Source organism: Aplysia californica, unplaced genomic scaffold (assembly GCF_000002075.1).
Source record: "Aplysia californica isolate F4 #8 unplaced genomic scaffold, AplCal3.0 scaffold00152, whole genome shotgun sequence".
Classification (NCBI taxonomy): Eukaryota; Metazoa; Mollusca; class Gastropoda; order Aplysiida; family Aplysiidae; genus Aplysia; species Aplysia californica.
The window spans coordinates 693,911-714,329 of NW_004797422.1; the positions used below are offsets into that span (position 1 = coordinate 693,911).

The 20,419-nt window shown below is 39.7% G+C and overlaps 1 protein-coding gene across 1 annotated transcript; it reads left to right on the forward strand.

Annotated features, from left to right (window-relative positions):
• The first annotated feature begins 651 nt into the window (after nt 1-651).
• On the forward strand, nt 652-14,270 carry LOC101864062 (protein arginine N-methyltransferase 1). The gene is made up of 10 exons (XM_005097338.3): nt 652-723; nt 4,031-4,192; nt 4,928-5,083; nt 5,956-6,019; nt 7,150-7,298; nt 8,188-8,275; nt 9,290-9,405; nt 10,045-10,195; nt 10,935-11,059; nt 11,643-14,270. Exons 1-10 carry the CDS (start codon nt 706-708, stop codon nt 11,724-11,726), a joined length of 1,113 nt encoding a protein of 370 aa, XP_005097395.1. The 5' UTR covers nt 652-705; the 3' UTR covers nt 11,727-14,270.
• The last annotated feature ends 6,149 nt before the right edge of the window (nt 14,271-20,419 follow it).

A 20,419-nucleotide genomic window follows, 5' to 3' on the forward strand; every position in this document is an offset into this window, starting at 1 on the left:
AGGGGTAGCTCGAGTGCGAGACAAGACATTGTGCAAGCGTAGGCCTAACTCAGTAACTGGAATAATTATTACCTCCTTGACCTTGGTCTTTCACCAACTCGCATCTTAACAATTTTCTCAAACATTATTTTTTTTTAAAATGTCATATTGGCTTTAATTAGACTGTTAACGTATTTGTTGGTTGTTAATTTGGAAACCAAAACAAACATTACTGAAAATTATACTTAAAAATGTGACACTGCCACGGGGGGGGGGGGGTAGGCCTATGTAATGTAGGCTAGGCCTAGCAACAGAATTCTACACTTTTGTGGGCCTAGCCCAAAGTTCTCTCAAACTCAAAGAGGTTTGAGTTCTCTGAACTTCCTGTCAACCACAAAGCTGCCGGTTGGCCTATCCCTCTCGAAAACTTCTTTGCTTCTTTCTCCCCATCACTTTATCGCCCTTCCCTCCGCTCCTGAAAACAGTATGCCAGGTTGTCTGCAAAGTTGTTTTATAAATATTTAATTACTTTAGTTCACAAAAAGCATGTAACAAATCTTGTAGTTTGAATGCTACCTAAATTGTGTTTATGCTATTTACAAGTTCAAACGGATATTTGTGTTTCAAAAAATGAACTCGTACGTAAACACAGTTTCACATTTTCTTTGTTCTCCTTTTTCGTTGGTCTAATCGCGGCAACTCCCTGGTCATTACACTGTTTTCAAAATGGCTGACACAATGGAGGTAACATCGTGTTTATGTGTTTCTTTACTTTAACGCCTTCTTATCAAGTGTGTTTGTTTTTCTCTTTCTTTGCTATGCTATTTTATATAACTGATATATTGTTTGATTAGACCGCAGTCTTTATTACCTTTGTTTTCAATATAAAGACCAAATTCGTGGTCCCCCCCTCCCTCCCCAGATCTCTTTGGGAATGAACGAAACCTTCATTCAAATTGCCATGCTTTGAACACGTGCGCACTTTATCCAGTAAACTTAATCTTTTGTTTTATATTTTACAGTAAAATATTGACAAATAATAAATCCCAGATAATTAATTACTCATTTACAGAACGTCTACCAGCTCCAAATGCTTTTTCAATCTTGTTAGATCTTGACTGATCTTGGGACTTGATTGGTCAATGGTAGCCAAGGGCCAAGGACCAAGAGTAAAAACGGTAAAAAAGAAGAGCAAGTATTAACTTTTGTCATGCGTCTGTGTTGAGATATGAATCTTATCAGCAACCTATTACGTCGGACATTCCGGACGGGCTGTTGGGGTCACACAGCGTGTAGATCCAGCCTTGATTCTACCTACGGCACGGCTACTGTAAGTGTAAGTAGTGTAGTGTAGACCTACAACTTACTACAAGCCTACAGTAGCGAGCGCACCTGGAGACGTGTGTTTTCGCCCTGAGTACCGTGGGATTGTGTTTACTCTTGTACTGCGACAATGCTGAGATGCGAATCTTTTCTGCAACCGATTACGCCGGACGTTCCAGGCAGGCAGCCAGGGTCACTCAGTGTGTGACCGGGAAACAGTATGATGACATGTGTGTTTTCGCCATGAATACCGAGTGTGATACACATTACACCCTAAGGGCCTGGACGGGAGGTCCATTCCTAGATCCTAAGCAAGGGGAAAGAACCCACCTCCCGTGAATACAGGCCTTTAAAAAACACATTTTATAATTACTAAACAAATTCCAAAAGGGAGTGTATACAGACCTGGTAACCGGGAATAAAGTCACAAAGTATACAGACCCGGTAGGGGAACTCTTTTGTGATTTCGGAAACTTTCAGCACCCTCTTGGCTCAGGGTAGGACTAGGTTCTTCTAGATCTAGACAGACAGATATAAATCATTGATCTAGTTTCAAGGCTAGCCTAGATCTAGACTGTAGATCTAGATTCTAGATCTAAAACTAAATGAAGATTGCGGATGTCTTTTCGATGAACGATCGTTTTTCCCCTGTTTTGGAGTTAGAGGAATCACAATTTGAAGAAAAGAATAATGTCATAATTTCAATCGGGCAGTCTCTCTCTCTCTCTCTCTCTCTCTCTCTCTCTCTCTCTCTCTCTCTCTGTATCGCTCGCATTCTTTTTTTCTTTGTTTGTCTCTGTCTTTCGTTCCTTCCTGCCAACTGGCAGACGTGTCATATTATGTACATTTTGCTAGCACTTCCCCCTGCGCGCGCGCTCTCTCTCTCTCTCTCTCTCTCTCTTTAACTCACACACAGACACACACACACACACACACTACCGGGTCTGGGTGCTGAAACCCTCCGAAATCACAAAAGAGTTCCCCTACCGGGTCTGTATACTTTGTTCCCGGTTACCGGGTCTGTATACACTTCGATTCCAAAAATCCTGAAAAAATAAAAGTTAAATCGCAAATTGAATGTAGATCTAGATCTAGTTTCAGAAAAATATAACTTTAAGTCTGCGCAAACTGTTGGAAACGTAACTTTAGTTCAATTGGGGTGTCCGACCCGTCACTCTCACTCTCAGCCCCGGGGTCGGGCTATAGATCTAGATCTAAATTCTAGATTTTCTATGTCTGATCAATCCGAATCGCCCCAAACTCTTGCTACGTTTTCATCAAAATCTGAGTCATATGATTTGCCATATGCTTGTTTCTGCTCAAATCCATCGTTATTTCCTTATTCGAACTCAATTGTGTCGGTTTTCAACAAGTCGAGACACTTTCAAAGTGAAGCGATCGCACTTCGTTCGGCTCTAATACTAAAACTACTGCCCCGAAAAATTTCGTTTCGGTATCAAATGAAAGAAACTTTTTACAATAACTATGCAAATCAAAACCTCGGCCCCAGTGTCTCGCTAAAGCGAGATTTCGTTTCTAAAGACGCTGGGTCGGCGCGGGCGAGTCAGGGTGAAGTACGTAAGGGAATTCTCGGGCGGGTTAGGGTGTAATGTGTTAATCGATAATGAAAATAACACTCTATCTTTCATAGCTTTCTATTTATAAAGTGTTACAAACACATGAATAACCCCCTCTCAAGCTGATAAGACATTACGAGTAGATCTAGTTACGCCCATTCGAATAATCTTTCTAGACGCTCTTGCTGTCATAATGAATGACCTGAGGTTCAAAAGGGGGTAAATAATAAAGGTCAATTTCCGAATGTTTTGCACTCAAATTGTTTTTTGTAGCCTACCTGCACAATGGTATTCAAAATTATCAAACAAGCTTATTATGTCTCAGGTAATTCTAGTATCATTTCATACAAAATCAAGCTCATTTGAAAGATTTTGTATAGAAAAATGGAAGTCTTGTTTCCTGACTATCCTTTCTAGCTCTTCATGTCAAAGTGGGTCAATTTCTTCTATAATTTGATTGGACGAACATCTAGAGCTACCAACTTGGCGTGTTTTGAATGAGACGTATGCCTCGGTTACGAACCAATGCATTGGGTTCTTGGAGAAGGCCACAAACGCACACAAACTCAAGCAGACTGACGCGCACACACTTGACCTGCGTGAATGGGGATCCGACCCGGGACCCGAATTGAACGGGAGATGATGCTCGGCGTGCGTGCGCGCGCTGGGCCAGACTGACGCGGGACTAGAAGGCAGGCGAGGTGCGGAAATAGGCTTATTGGGCGACATAGTCCCGGCCCCCGCAGGACCAGGGTTGCGCCCAATTTCACTATAAATTCATGTAGATCTGCAGTGTGATACCAGACAGTGACATGCCTCAACAAATAAATCATGATCATTATTCAAAGGCCCAAAAGTTACAGACGTAAAGGCAATGGTTTAAAACTTGTCTTTCTTATGATCTAATTTTTAGAATGGAAATAGGCCTGCTGTGACTGAGCCTGAGCAAATTAGAAGAAAAAGTATATGAAACAGTTCTCCTTTGTTCTTGTATTTAATAGATTCCATAAAGCTACTGAAAATGTAGGCCCTATGTAAAATGCCAGAAGTTGTTTGTACCCATAATCCTTATTCTTTTCACATTAGATTTTAAAATTTTTTGTCAGAACCATAGCCATTCAATAGGATGTCCTTTTCTCTTTGTGTTCCAGACAGTTCCATCAAGCAGTTCAGGTGATAATCTCAATACCAACGCCCAGATGACCCCTGATGGCTCCCCAGAAAAAGGCAAAAGCAATGGTCATGTTGCTGCCGACGAAATGACCTCCAAAGATTATTACTTTGATTCGTATGCTCACTTTGGTATTCATGAGGTATGTCTTCGTATATGGCTTTTCTTGTGTGATATTATAAATACTTTGTCGGTTTCAGGGAACTCGCCTGTGGAAGGGAATCGTACCCATTTAAAGTTGTTTTTTAAATATTGACTTCAGGCATCAAATTATCTTAAAATAAGTATCATCATGTCTATTTCTATCTTGACCAATAAAAAAAAACCTGTGGATTTGGAGGACTGGACAGAAAATTGTGTTTGATGAAGGGAGGTGAAAAACAAGACACTTTATGTTAGTGTGGCGGACAGAGGTTACTAAAAGCAAGGTGGAGTGTATCATTTGGCTGAGAAGAGTTAGGGTAAAACAACTGGCGTCTTTGACTTTCAAGTTGCTTCATGCTTTTCCTCAAACAGTGGCTCAAGTAATTCCTCGGGTTAGTTCTAGTCCAAATTTTAAATAATCATACTAACAAAAATTTGACACCCATTGAAAATACAGTTTCAACTCCATAAACACAACATAAAAATTATAATTGAAAATTGTTTACTTAAAACTGTTATCCAGCAACGAATATTCTAAGTGAAGAGAGCATCTGGGGGTGATGCAACACATCACCCTTGCCCTCTCAACCCTTGAAATAGTTCAACCCCTGGTATCAGTGAGTTAAGACTTGAGACCCACAATTTGATCTTTTCATGTTTGATGATAGGATATTTACTATACGGATGAGCTCTCTTCTCTCCTGTAATTTCATTCATGATGCATGTCTTTCAGGAAATGCTGAAGGATGAAGTCAGAACACTGACCTACAGAAACTCCATGTACTACAACAAGCATCTGTTCAAAGACAAAGTGGTGCTGGATGTTGGTTGTGGCACAGGCATTTTGTGCATGTTTGCTGCCAAGGCTGGGGCCAAGCGTGTGATTGGGGTAAGATAAAGGCTCTTCTTATAATACAATCCAGTGCACGATTTTTACTTATACTCTCGTCATTGTAGTTAGTAATATATCTTCTCTTCCTCTCCATCTTCCTTTCTTTTTCTTTTTTTTTTTCTTTTCAATTTCTTGTTCGGACTGTCTCAGTAAATATTTATTGATGATAGGTTAGTTACTTGCACTATGAAACACTGAGGTTTCTGTTTTCAGTGATGATCAATCTTCAGCTTGTCTTCAGAGAGTTGCAGCATCAGGGGCAGCAATAATTTTTTGACTGTTTCCTCTGCTTGCTACTTCTTTTCCTTTGCTTATTGTAGCTCCAAGCTTGACCATTCTGCTTTGAAGTTATTGCCAGGAAGTATTTTGATTCTCATAGAGCAAATGTAGACATTGTATCAAGACACACTTGTGAGGGAGCACATTTGCTCCTGAAAGTCAGGTCCTTCATTGTTTTTGTACAGGCTGCTACATGTTATCAGTTTGTCTGTGCAGGATTTTTAAAAAGGAATAAAACAAAACAGTAGTCAGGGGTAATATTTGGGGATTGATATGATTTTTGCCATGGGGGGGGGGAGATTGTATATTATATTTATGATGTTTCATACTGCGTAGAGAAAGTTATAACTTTATACTTTGTGATGATGTATTGTATGGTGCAGCAATTTTTTTTTCTTTAAAAAAAATTAGAACTTTGCTGTTATTGCTCCTTCGTATATTTATATATAGAGTTTTGACTTTCACAGAGTAGTGAAGCACACTTCATCCCTCCCCCATATCATTTTTGATTCTCAAAGGTTCATCATGTTCCTGTATCTCACTTTTTACGCATCTTTTGTTCTAAAGAAATTGGTTCATTGTCTCCACAGATTGAGTGCTCAAGTATTATAGACTATGGGGAGAAGATTGTTGCTGCCAACAAACTTGACCATGGTAAGAAAAAGTTTTGAATCTCATAGGTTTAAAGCTATACTTTGATTTGTTAATGAGAAAAATTGTTATTTGCATTGCCTGTTGAAGTTTTTCTGTAATAAGCTCTTACGAAATATTGGCATGTTTTTGCGCTGCAGCTATTCGGCAGTCAGCATTGTCGGAGTTGTTAAAAATGTGAGTGTTTTTTAGTTTTAAATGTCCAGCAGCATTTGGATTACGAAATGTAGTTGTCTAGCAGTGGTATTGTAAAGGGGAATCATATTGATTGCCTTTAAGACCTTTAGGATGTTGACTGGTTGTTTTTTTGGTAAGTGTTTTATGGTGCTGGCAACTGCATACGGTCATATGAGCGCGCAGGGCACATTAAACAATGTCAGTTGGTAGGATATTTTGAATTTGCCTTGGTGGCGGCTGAAGTCTACTCTTATTGATTTTAGACCACCAAGGGATCTTTAACGTGCACAACTTGCACATAGGGGGGGAGCAAAGGAGGTGAGGGGGTGGGGGCAGAAAGTGGAGATGAAGGCGGGCAACAATATTGCTAGAGAGCAGGAAAGAAGAAAATTTTTTGGTCGCTACCCAGATTCGAACCTGGGACCTTTGAATGAGAGGCGAACACCTTAACCTTATCGCACGAGTGCCCCCACATAACATGTGATGTATTTGAGGAAGAACAGCATTACAAGTGGTGTATTTTTGTGAAAAACAACGTAACACATGTGACGTATCTTAGGAAGAACAACATAAATATATACTGGCATCAGGAATGCAGAGAGCGCTTTTTTTTTTTACTTGTCAAGGGATTCAGGAACAGCTGAGGTATAACAGCAGTAAATAAATGCAGTGTGGACAAATGCACATCCCTACTTATTTTCGAATTATCTGTTAGCATAAATTATGCTCAGGTTCCATGCCTTTTTATAACTTTTTTTTTTTTTTTTTTTTTTCTTTTCCTCTCCTGTTTTCTTTCCAGAAACTACAGATTTTTTAAAAAGTTATTATTTTAGATTTTTTGTTTACAATATTTTAACATGCACTCACATCATTGCCATTATTTCAAGCTTATGCTCTCGTGGGTCCCATTGTCTTCGGTGTATAATTTGTGCCACTTGTTGGTGATTTGTCCACAGTTATCAGTCTAGTCCGTGGAAAAGTGGAGGAGGTCACCCTTCCAGCTGATGTTGACAAGGTGGATATTATCATCTCGGAGTGGATGGGCTACTGTCTTTTCTACGAGTCCATGTTGAACACAGTCATCTTTGCCCGCGACAAATGGCTGGTGAGTGCTCTCTCCTCTCCTTTCTCTCTCTCCTCTCCTCTTCTCTCTCTCTCTCTCTCTCGTTTTCGCTCTCTGTTTCTCTCTCACACTCCGTCTGTGTGTCCCCCCCCCCCTCTCTCTCTCTCTCAATATTCACTCGTTTTCACTCTCTGTTTCTCTCTCACGCTCTGTCTGTGTCGTCATCGTGGCGCCCCCCCCCCTCTCTCTCTCTCTCTCTCTCTCTCTCTCTCTCTCTCCCTCTCTCTCCCTCTCCCTCTCTCAATGCTTGCCAGCATGAGCAACATCGCACACAAGTGGTTGATGGGGTAACATTGGTGGGGCGTGGTACAGAAACATTTGTGATAGTGATAAGTGTTACTTCATGCTTGACTGGGAAACACGGTGTGCAGTAGGAAAGTTTTTACCTCTAACATAGCAAAAGTAGACGCTAGCTCTATAAAGGTTGAACCAGCTTTTTTTAAAAATTGTCTTAATTGCTTGTACAATTTGTGAGGTTCTTAAAAAGTATTACAATGTTATTGGGGATGTTTTTAGTTTTAGTAGAGGTTTTACAGCACTCGCAACTGCATAAGGTCATATGAGCGCCAATATTGGGGATGGCCAAATGTGGGGCCGTATTTGTCCACTCCCTCAGTGTTGCTTTGTGCAATTGCTGCAGCATGCGAATGCTCCTCTTTGATGTGTGCCCTTGTTCTAGATATTCTCAAACACTTCAAATAAATTAAATATTATCCATTCTCATTAAAGGAAGCCCAGTGCGTCCTGAGTCAATGAAAATGTTTTTCAGAGATTATTACCATCAGCTTATTGGTTACCTAAACATCTGTCCTCTAACAGGGCCTTCTCTCATTCGGATTCTCAGTTTTTTTTTGTTTCATTTGCTCAACAGAGACCAGATGGCTTGATTTTCCCAGACAGGGCTACATTGTATGTGACTGCTATTGAAGACAGACAGTACAAGGATGAGAAAATTAATTGTAAGTTGTACCATGGGACCTGCTTTAACGGCCACCTGTTTAAGAGAATAACCTGTAGAAATAAGCACTTAACACTTACCTGCTTGTTATTTTCTTTTTATTATTGTAAGGGCACTGTCCAAGACATGTATCTGTCAAAGACAACCATTATTCTCTTCAAAATGGGTGGCCATTTCGGCCATTTCTCACAATTTCGACTATATTTGAGATGAAACATTGAGCAGAAAGTGCCTAAAGAATAAGGTGCTCAATATAAACATCCTCAGCCATCAGCGGCTCCCCCCGCGGGTGATGCCTTGTGCTGAAAACATTTGCTTTGAATTTTGCTGTTTTCTGTGGAGGCTGCAGAACTCGTACCCCGAAAAGCCCGTTTTGGTTTTAAAAAACCCCTCCTTTTGCCATAGAGAAGGGGCACCAGTCTGTATTAATTAAACATTGGAAAGTAAGGATGTCTTGAAAAAGAACAAGGCATAATCAAAATTTGAGACAAAGTGCAAAAGATGGATTGTAGAATTAATTTTTAATTCGAATGGCTTGTCAATGTTTCTAGGCCTTATTTCCTCATTCTGAGTGTTCAAGAATGATCCACTGATCAGCTCGGGTGCTGTCTTGCGTTGATTTTTTTTTTCCTTTGTGGTCTTTACTACCCAACTTAAAAAATTAGATCCAAATCTTCGTCAATGTCCAATGTCAATTCAGTCAGGATTTTGAGTAAAATCTGCCCGCAGAGTGCGCAACTGTTATCCCCACGGACCAGGCCTCAGATGCGGTACGTACTGTATCACACCGTTGCTGATCGGCGTCCCGTGGGGAAAAGGTACGGTTTCTTACCGTAGCCAATCGGCGTCCCGTGTGGGCAAAGTGTTGAACCTATACCTGCCACCACCATACACGCACCCCCCCCCCCCCTTTGTTGAGTAGACAAGTGGATACACGCTCACACACACACACACAATGATGATGCTCCATACATTTGTTGATTGTCGATTGATTCCTTCTTCCTTCCATTCCCAGGGTGGGACAATGTCTACGGCTTTGACATGAGCTGTATACGAGATGTGGCTGTAAGAGAGCCATTGGTAGATGTAGTGGACCCCAAGCAGGTGGTCACTAATTCTTTCCTGGTCAAGGTATGCCAAGCTCTTTTCTTGTTTGCTTGTTTTATTTAATTGTGTGTTGTTTTTTGTTTTTGATAGTTTTTTAAAGAAAGTGTTCTGCGTTCGTAGACTTTCTGCGAATCAGGGTTCCCAATCAAACGGGGGGGGGGGGGCTCCCACTCATAAATTAAACGAGACCTCTTTCACCACGCCAGATTACTTTTTTGTGTGTGTGTGTGATTACTAAACCATTTGCTGGTGGGTGAGCAGCAGCCCTGTGAAACTTTGTGAATGAAAATAACCCACCGCCGCCAATTTCCACACTGCTGAGGCCTTTTCCTGGCCACGCTGCTAATTGCCCAGTACAATTTAGTTCAGCCCTTATTTCATATTTCTCTTCATTTCTTCTTCCTCACTCTATCATCTTTTTTTTTTTTAAGTATGTTGGAAAATGGTTCAAAATTTATGAGAAAAATCAGGAAATTTGGTCTCCTTGATGAGTGGGAACCCTTGTGAATGTTGCATTTGAAGTTCTGTTTCAGCAAATTTTTTGTTTTTTCAAAATTTATTTTCGGGCAATTTTATAAGGGTTGACCCATATTGTTGCATTTGTACTGTAAATGGCATGAATGCCCCTTCTTATTTATTGCATTCTTGTATGCTGTGTTGCAGGAAGTGGATATTTACACAGTGAAGGAAGGAGACATCGCCTTCAGCACTCCGTTTCACCTGACCTGTCGCCGCAATGACTACCTCCATGCATTGGTTACGTTCTTCAACATTGAGTTCACAAAATGCCACAAGCGCACTGGTTTCTCCACATGTAAGTTGAGGATTATTACCTTTGTTTGAGAGGATTGCATGGCCGCTGACCCAGTACATTAAAAGTGTAAAGTGTATTTTTAACTCGCTGTCTGCTTAGAAGTCAGTTTCTATTTGCTCGTTGGTTTTACACTCTTTACCTACCCGTGATTGGTCTCGGCAGTTTAGGAAAGGAAAGGCCTATTTAATGCCTATATTCAATTTAGTAGTAGTGTTCTGTAATGCATTAGTTTTAGATTTTAGGGTTTTTGTTTGTTGTTGTTTTGGGTGTTGTTGGTTTTTTTTTGGGGGGGGGGGGGGGGGGGGGTTCCCTCTTGGTTGTGTGAGTTACAAACTAGTAATTTTTAGACCTGGCATGGTGTTTCTCAATTTTAAGTTGAACTTACACATTGTCAAGCTTCAAAAAATGAAGAAGTTCGTTTCTATGGGGGTTCCAAAATATATTGAACTAGGCATAGCAGCTGGTCACAAAAGTGACTAGAATACTTGGATTAAAATTATTCCTCAACCTTTGGCTCTAGTACTTCCGAGTAAATTTTTGTTCTTCAGTATTGTCAATATTTCAAGTATTGTCCATATTTTAAGCAGTCATACAATGCTAATGAGTGTGTTTTCCTCTTTTTCTTTGCATGTTACTTTCCAGTAACACATCTTATCTTCAACACTTATATATATATGACCTATTGGTGTTGCGAGTAATGTAAAAACTTCTACTTAAACGAAAACTCATCACTTCTCAGCTCCCGACGCTCCTTACACCCACTGGAAGCAGACAGTATTTTACCTCGGAGACAACGATCTGACCATCAAGAAAGGAGAAGAGGTGGACGGTGTCATCAGCATGACTCCAAACAAAATGAACAATGTAAGTGGTTGAGGTTCTCTTTTTCTCTTCCCTTCCCTTCTCTCTTCTCTTCTTTTCTCTTCCTCTCTTTCTTTCTCTCCCTCTGTGACCTCCCTTTTTTCGTCTATTTCAGTGTTTTTTGTCTTCTAGTAGCATAGTTTAAAAAAATATTTTTTACTCTTCTTCCTCAATTATTATTTTGACCAGTCATCCTCAGAAAATTAAAAAATCACAAGCTACATATCTTATCTTTGGCGGTGTGTGTTGGGGGGGGGGGGGGGGGTGACTTCATGCAGTTAGGGACAGGGATTAGAGTGGGTTGGTGGTTGGGCAAGGATTGTAAAAGTGATGCACATCCTGACACTGGCGGATTTCAGGCTAAATCAGTGCACATCTACCTATTGCATAGCGCTGTTTGGTTATTTTTACCACCTATTGCTGTAGAAGATGATGTTTGTGGTGTGAATAATTGGGTATCTTTGAGCCAGCTTGGTCTGGTTAATGTGTTCTATTGCAGTCTGTTGAGCCCCTGAAGTTCCTACTGTGCTGACTCCATTGCGACATGTTTTTTGTTTTACTGATCTTGTTTATTCTCTATTTGCAGAGGGACTTGGACTTCAAAATCAGTCTTGACTTCAAGGGAGAGCTGTCTGAGGCGTCGTGTAGCCTGAACTACAAGATGAGGTAGAAGAGTCGGGGGAGAGATTCCGGCACCTAGGCCAGGGGGTTGAGCACTGAGTTCCTGTCGTCTGCTGATGGTGTTTTTACTTAGGTTAAATGATGTGCTCCCGATAGGAATTTTTTTTTTTTTTTTTTTTTTTTTGGACGGGTTCGAAAGTTTGCCTGCATGCTGTGACCTCATTTGGCATGGGAGGCCCTCGGAGTACTTTACTATTTTGACTGTAGACGTTCGGTCAAAGCTTAGATTGTGTGACTCGTTCTTGTTCACCCTGTCTCTCTCTCTTTGTGGAATTAGGTCACAGCGTGCAATTGGAACTTTTTTCGCCTCGAGGGAAACGGCTTCTTGTGCTGACAGGGTTTATGGGAAGAGACCCTAGCAGTATGCCGTGTGCGATGGGGGGGGAGTGTAGAGAGCTGAGTTCAGTTGTAAAGCCTTGTCATGTGTTCTTAGATGCTGGTCGAGTGTTACAGCCACTTTTCATGCTGCTGTTTCGTTTGTTTGTTGATATATATTTTTTTTAGAAATCTGTTTTGTTTTTCTGTGCGCTCAGGTGTATCAAATATGCCTCTATAGAACATCTTGCAGTGTTGTTTGCCTGGTCTTTTTTTTTGTTTTTCTTTTTTTCTTTTTCAGCCATGTGAACCATCTCGTGTTTAATATCAATTTTCTTACCGTTACTTGGACTGGAATTGAAGACTTGTCGTTTTATTGCCTATTTTGTGAAATTCGAAAATCAAAACATTTCCTGGCCATGAATCGTTCTCTCCAGTTGGTTAAATAAAATATCTCCTGACCTCAGCCCATTTTTACTTTTAAGATTGCGACAACTGTTGGATTGTCTGTAATGGGAATTAAGCTATAAAGAGTGAAAATGAGCTACTTTCCCCTCAGATTCGATGTTTGGATTTGGAAGGGGAGGGGGTGCCTGGTAGGTCCTGCTTTTCCTTTTCTCTGTTGCTTCTGTCTGTCTGCCTGCCTATCTTGCTTTTTCCCTGCACTCAGTGTCTGTTTTCATGTCGATGTGTATCTTTTCACTCATATGAACCTCATAACTGCTAGATTTCTGCCTTTTTTTCTTTTTGCACTGCATGATGTTTGAGAATTTTGGGAATATGCATTTTTAATAATGTTCTGTTGTTAGCAGAGAAGTTTCACACTTCTTCTTACTTGTTGGAAATGAAATTTGAGTCTTATCAGTGATTGAGTTATTAAGCCATGAGAAGGTTTTTTTGTTTTTTATTTTTTAATTAACCGGGATGGGAGGGAGAGGGAGGGATATGAATGAGGTGTATGGTACAGCAGAAGGAAAACGCATTTAAGGTAGCCTACATTTTGAGAGTTCTTTGTTTTAGCTAATTTGTTTAACTTTCATTTTATTACTTTAAAGTTCTTGCTCTTATCCTAATGCATAGATCTTAACGTGCAGAAAAGGGAAAGGGAATATGGGGCATCACCACCTGCTTGCTGGAATTTCTGTTTGACATGAAGGGGCTACTGTTATGTTGGGCTGCAGTGCAGATTATTGTGGTTCCAAGTTCCCATTAAGGCATTCTTAAACTTACTAGTCTGGGGTGTTCTCAAGTTTTTTTGGTTAAAAAAAAAATTTTTTTTAAAATAATATTCCACGGAGATGGAAGTGATTAAATTTGAGGTCTGATCTCTTTGGAGACCTTGCAGTATTGAATGGGCTTTAGTGTTAAACCTATACCAGGCATCACATGAAAGGAAGAAAGTAGCGGCGCATTTTCTCCACTCATTATCTACATTTCTACATTTTGTATGGCTGAAGCTGACTGTTGGGAAATGGCTCTCTAGCTACTGGAACCTCTTTGCCAAGGTATAATCGTTCCCCTTGCTCTCTGAGGGCTTGAGACTGGAGTTTGTGGTGTTGCGGTTTACTTCAACGCTGTCCCATGCAGGAGATCTGAATTCAATTCCCGAGCAGGGAGAATTTTTATGAGTGTTTCGGTCTTTCTGCTGGGATGTTGTAGTCCTCCCTGACATGCAGGGTAGGAAGCCTGCCTCCTAAATGATCTAAATTGTGTTAATAGGGCCATAAAAAAGCCCCTTAATTATGAGGAAGACAAAATTTAGAGGGCTTGTGGAAAACAGTTGGCTACTTTTCCATATATGTGCATTGTGGATGTGGGTTCCAATGTATTGCTATGTTGGAGCACTTTTGATCATGCATTTGAGTAGAACGCGGGCTCAGTGGACTTTTGGTCGAGTCGATCTCGTCACAATTGTTTCGGCTCAGTTTTTGGATTTTCTTAAATTAATATCAGAAAATTTACCCAGAGGGTAATTTAGGAATCGGTGCTTTTAGGTGTTGGACGGGGTTGTATTAATGGGTTATTGATTTTAGACAATGCGGATCAGCAGATATCATTCACCGTTGTTCGTTTGTTTTTTGTCTTTTTTAACTGTGCTTTCTTGGATCTTGTTTATGCACATGTTACATGATTGTAAAGTGGAAAAATGCTCATTTTTTTGTTTATTGCCATGTTCATTTGCATATACATCATCATTAAAAGTTTGTATTCATTTTTATCCTCTCTTGTTTCCCTTCTTTGTCAGTTGGATTTTGGCGATTGTTTTGTTTTCAGACCTCTCTTTCAGTAGGTCCCGAATTCAAAACCGGACAGCGATGGAGAATTGTCCTTTCTAAAATTTTCTCCTTTCACTTCCTTTCCTCCTTTCTCTTACAATGTTCTGTCGTCTGCTTTCGTCTCAAATTTCTGCTCCTCTGAGCTCCTGACTCATTCTGTTGCCTTCTTTCTACTTCTACTGCTACTCCTTGGCTCCTTTTTATTTATTGCTTTCTGTCAGCCACATTCCTGTTCTTATGGTACTCTAACTTTACTCTAAGGTATCGAATGAGCATCCCCCTCTTATTAATTTTCAGGGGTTTTTTTGTGCACCAACGCTCCTTATTCCATACCCTCTCATTTATTACGACCAACGATTATGTGAAACATATGATTATAATGTCGAACCTAGATCTGAATGAAACTTCTTTTTTTTTTTTTTTTGTAATTAAAATGGCAAATTACCCTCAGTGTTCAGTATTGGTACCGGTACCGGGTTCCCTACCTCAATTTTCTGTGCATTTTAAAAACTTTTCTAGATCTACATTGGTTTATATTTTTTAATGAAAGTGGTTTGTTCCTAAATGGGAAAAATTATCACAGTAACTTAGTAAAATCACTAAAATTTCATGATCTCTTTCTTTTATTCACTGAACGAGAAATAAAACAAATTTCTTCCTACTAGTACAGGTGTATAAGGTTGAATGTGCCGCCACCCCACCCCCACGTTTATTAATTTTGGACCACTTGTCCAACCTCCTCTCCCCCCATTTATTCGATACCTTAAAGTAGATAAGATCTCACACTAACACCCAGCCTTCTCGGATAAGGGGAAAAAAACTTTGAGCTCCCGTGTGCAACTTGCGCACATTAATTAAAGATCCTTTGATGGTCCAAAATCGATCAGAAGAGTAAGAGTAAGCTTATGGCGCCACGTGGGCAAAATTCAAAATTTCCTACCAACTGAAAATGTTAAATGACAATGTGTCCAGCGCGCTCATATGACCTTATGCAGTTGCAAGCGCCATGTCGTTTTCAAATTCAAATCCCTTTAGCTGCGAGCATTTCGCTCTTGGCAGCGCAATGCCTCCCTCAAGTAACCACATGCCCTTGTCATCTGGTCAACGCCAGAGTAGAGCAGGCTTTGTAAGTGTGTAGGAGCCTGCGTCGAAGAACTGCCAGGTTTGGGCAGTGAAGGAGATGTTAAACGGTCTCCTCCTGGTACAATGTAGTCACAGTGTCTGCAATGGGGTTCCGGTATGGAGTTAATTCTGTTTATGTGCTTGTTGGTGTGTAAGTGTCCTGTGCGGGCTTTGAAGATTCTGATCGGCTCATGTAAGAGATCCGAAGGGTCTTTGGGGTTGGGTTTGTCCATGTATGTACCCGAAGAGAGATCTTCCTGTTTCTGGGTTGGCCCTTCTGTTGAGCCACTCGTCTCTGCTGCGAGCACCATAAAACAAACAAAAACCCCCCAAAAAAACTGCTATGTTTCTCTGGAGCAACACTTATTCTTTGAGCTTGTATTGCAAAAGTCGCTCAACTAACGAAAAGCAATTTTATATGCAATAGTTTCTGGCAGTGAGTTCAGTTACCTTACAACACCTTAGTATTATTACATGTAGTAGTAATAGTAGGTGGTTGCATATATGTGGCGTCGGTGGCCTAGTGGTTAGGCTACCGGACTCGAAATCGTGAGGTTGCGAGTTCGGGGCTTCGAGCCACGGGCCCGGCGTTGTTTCTTTGGGAAAGGCACTTTACACGTATTTTCATCTCTTCACCAGGGTGGGAATGGGGACCCTGCTATAGACGGTGAAAGATCTTGTCAGTTTGTTTGTAATTTAGCGCTTAACCAGCTGCTTGCACTGTATGCTTCCGGGGAAGCTGAGAATGTTTCTGAGTGTTCTTTGCTCTGCTTGGGTAATAATAATAATATAATGTAGTAGTGTAAAGTGCATAGAGCTTGCTTTCGAGTGGGGACATGTGCTATACAAATGCTATTTATTATTATTATTAATAATACATGTATGCTCAAGAAATATTTTTTTGAAATTTAAATTCTTACTGTTGAAAAAAAAAAAGCAAGAAAAAGTACCATCCTGTGATCTTATTATACTGCCAACTTCACACTCGTCCATAGGTAGGCTGTGAAATGGTGTTTGACTGTACACTAATAAGAGCAGAGGTCTTCCATAAAATTTAAGCAGAGCTCTCCAAGAGCTCTAGTGAAATATCCTAAGAAGAGAAATACAAATGTTACTCAAAAGTAAGAATATTTTTACGATTTCCAGATCTAGTTTTATGTGTGTGTACCTAGAGAAAGGTCCTAGTTGTCAGAAATTTTGAATATATTGAAGAAGGGCATATTTTTATAGTTATAGTTAATTGAATGCTGAACACGCTGGTTTTTAAATTTCTCAAATATCTTGGGAGTAGCTGTAGTATGCCTCATTTTGTAAACCCAGGGTGTAAAAACAGAGTAAGAAAAAACCAATTCCCAGCACATTTTTCATCTTTGGTAAAGTACAGAATGTTTTAAAAATAATAAGTAAAAAAAGTTTTAGACAAAATATAAAATCCTTTCAATATATAATATGTTGATATTATTATTAAGAAATGGTCAAATGTGTTTTTATGATGGAACTAAATTTTTGACCAAGCATGACTATGTTGGCCTTTTCGCCCCTTTTTTCAAAGAAGCTTTGCGGACAACTGGGATCTTTCCCTACAGGCACACACTTACTGTTACAGTCTTGTATCAAGACTTTTGATAAAAATATGCGACAGGTGTCAGTGGTGTACTGGTTAGGCTCTTCACTATCACTCACTTCTTTTTAATGTTTGTTACTCTCTCTCTTGTAACACCTCTCATCTTCGTGGCGTCGGTAGCCTTTTTTTGACTCGTAATCGTGAGATTGCGGGTTCGGAGGTTCGAGCCTCAGCTCGGTCCGACGTTGTGTCCTTGGGAAGGGCACTTTAAACGAACTTCCCACTTGGCTTGGTCCTATTTGAGACGAACGTTAAACTAGGAGGTCCCGCCCCTTAAATAACCTAATAGTGTTGTGTTAAACCCATACCATTTTTTCTCTAATCTTCGGCACTTCCTTATATGACCTACTTATTGTGTTGCAAGCGCCGTTAAACTCTTACTAAAACCGAGAATTTTTTGCTGGAATGTGATGCTGTATCCCTCTCAGCCCTGGTTGGTCCTGACAGGTAGGGTTGTTAGCCCGCCTCCTAAATGATGTTAATAAAGTGTCGGTGGGGGAATGAAACTTCTACTCCCACAAATGCATTGAAAAAACATGCAATACATGACATATGAATGACGAGTCAATCTGAATGATTTCAGAAATTATGATTTCCTGATTTATTCAGAAAATCGGCATCTCTGATAAATAACTAAAATAATATTAATGACACACTGAAACAAAGGCGTATCTTATTGAAAAAACTTTATTAATTTATTTCAAGACATTGTAACTTCACAATACAAGCTAATAATAAAGAAATACAATAATAATATTAGATTAATTCTGTTTAAAGTTAGATGGAGGGGGGTTATCCTTTATGAACGTAAATGCGGGCAGAAGCCAACAGCTAAGACTAGGGAAACTGATCAAATAAAAAAAAAAAACGACAGTAACTTTGTCAACAGTTGAAAATAAAAAGACGAGAAGCAGAACAGAATAGAAGCGTTTGAAAAAAAGTGTTGGTTGGTCAATGGGCTAAGACCAAGGAAAAATACCAACAGTTAGGAAATTCATACTAATACTATACTCACAAACATACACAAGTACGAATAAAAAATGCTCAAGAATAATTGGAAAAACGAGAAAAACGAAATTTTTAAAGCAGTTTAAAAAAAGAAACAACCCAAAAAATAAATAGCACTCATTTTCAAACATACTCAACATCTACATGTGTATTTTTAATTTCTCTCCTAAAAATTTTTAAAAGAGTAGATATTTTAAAAAAAATTATTATTTACCTCTCTCTTGACTTTTTATGATTATCTCATCGATCAGCCACCCCTTACTTTTAATTTGTTAAATTTTGAAACAGCTGCAAAACTAGTAATATAATATATAGGCAGCTGCTTCACCTAATAATATCACAGTATGGCAAGGACAATGAAGCAGAGGAAGGTTTTTACTATTTTTTTGGAGAAAAAAAAAAAAGCAATACTCCACACAATGCAAGCCAATTAAATTTTAATTAAAAGTAAAAAACACAACAATCCCCGGCCAAAATACCAGAGAAACATTTATTTGTTTTGAGTTAAGAGGAGTTTTAAGACTCTTGTAACAGTAGTCACACAAATATAAGTCGTATAACTTGCAAATGCAGAAGATTAGAATTAGAGGTGCTGGAATAGAGTAACATACATTACAAAAAAAAGGAGAAGTGATAAGGATGACATATTTGATAGAAAAGAAGGAGAAAACCACACCAGAACACCCACCAACAGAAAAAGGGCAATTCAAATAACTGGGTGAATACATTTTCAAGTTTCATTTTTTGGATACCACTTTATTACCGGTACTTATTGTTACATGTATACTATTTAACCCTTTATACCCCCTTCTGCTCACAACAGTCGAAGTTGTATACACAGTCCTTATCAAACTAATGTATGTAAACTTGCCCTGCCACGCCCCCTGTAAACTGGCTGCCAGAAGTACACACTACTCTAAGGTATCCAATAAGTGCCCCCTCCCCCCCCCCCCCCCCCCCCCCCCTTATTAATTTTCAGTCTTTTTGCCCCCCGCTCCTTATTCCATATCCCCGCTTGTTATTTTCCGAAACACATCTAGAATCAAGATATCCGAATGAAACTTTTAAAAAAAAAAATTTTAATTGCAAATTACCCTCAGTATTACTAGTACCGGTATCGGGCTGGCTACGTCAATTTTCTGTGCATTTTAAAAAACTTTTATAGGCCTACATTGGTCTATATTTTTTAATGAAACATGTTTGTTCCTAAATGGGAAAAATTGTCACAGTAACTTACTAACATCACTAAAATTTCAGGATCTCTTGTTCTTTTAATCACTGAAGGAGAAATAAGCAGGCAGATATGTTCCTACTACTAGTAGTAGTAGGGGTTTGAGTTTGAATGTGCCGCCCCCCCCCTCCGTTTTTTAAATTTTGGACCATTTGCCCACACCCCTCCCATTTATTCGATATCTTAGAGTACGCTATCATAGAATTTTATCTGACATTTTTGGCCGTATCGAGTTACTTAAGACTATAGGGTCCGAAACAAAATGTTCCGTCTGCTCTATCAAAATTGTAAGAAGATTGTTCGGAGTCATTACTAAGATATTCAAAGAACTGCATTCAGGGAACACTCGACATGTTATGAAACGCACAAGTTTTTTTTTGTTTTTTGGGGGGTAACCACTACACTGACTGCACACGATGTTGGCCGCGAGCTTGATAATAATATGATCTCTTCCACTCCGAGTCCATCTTAGCCCACCAGCAAAATATCTAGCATAGCCAGATTCAGTCTGAATCAGATGACCTCAAGGCTTTTTATTTTGTGAGGATTCGGGCTCAAGTCTATGCGACAGGTCTGAGACAACTCGAGGACTGACAGGCATTGGATAAAAAAAAAACAATAAATATAAAGCCTAGCTTCTGATCCAGCAGAAATTTTCAATTTTTAATTTATGTTAAGTTCAGCTGGATTTGAATTTGTACTGATCACACACACACACTCACTCACACACACACACACACACACACAGTGAGAGAAAACTCACTGCTCACAGTTACACATTAATCCATGGCAGCCTATCCACCTGCATACGTTTTTGTAATCAACAAATAAATATTTAGTAAGGACAGTATTCCGGTTTAAATTCGTTACATTACGGCCATGGATGGACAGTTTTTTTCACTGGAGTGTCAGGGACAGGGGTGGTGGGTCCAAGGATGAATGTTACGTGAACAAGAGCGTCATTGAATGAAGGTCTCGGTGGGCTCTCTTTGAGTAAAGAAAAACGAGTGAAGTGAGGATTTGAAGTTGGGGGGGGTGGGGGTGTTCGGCTGTTAGTGTTAGCTTGGTTCTTTGGACACCTCAATGTCATTTATATAATGCATTTT

Excerpts from the sequence above, each read along its gene's own strand:
- LOC101864062 (XM_005097338.3), top strand. Across the intron at positions 7,299-8,187 it reads TTGCCCGCGACAAATGGCTG|AGACCAGATGGCTTGATTTT; the intron begins GTGAGTGCTCTC and ends TTTGCTCAACAG. Across the intron at positions 9,406-10,044 it reads CTAATTCTTTCCTGGTCAAG|GAAGTGGATATTTACACAGT; the intron begins GTATGCCAAGCT and ends GCTGTGTTGCAG.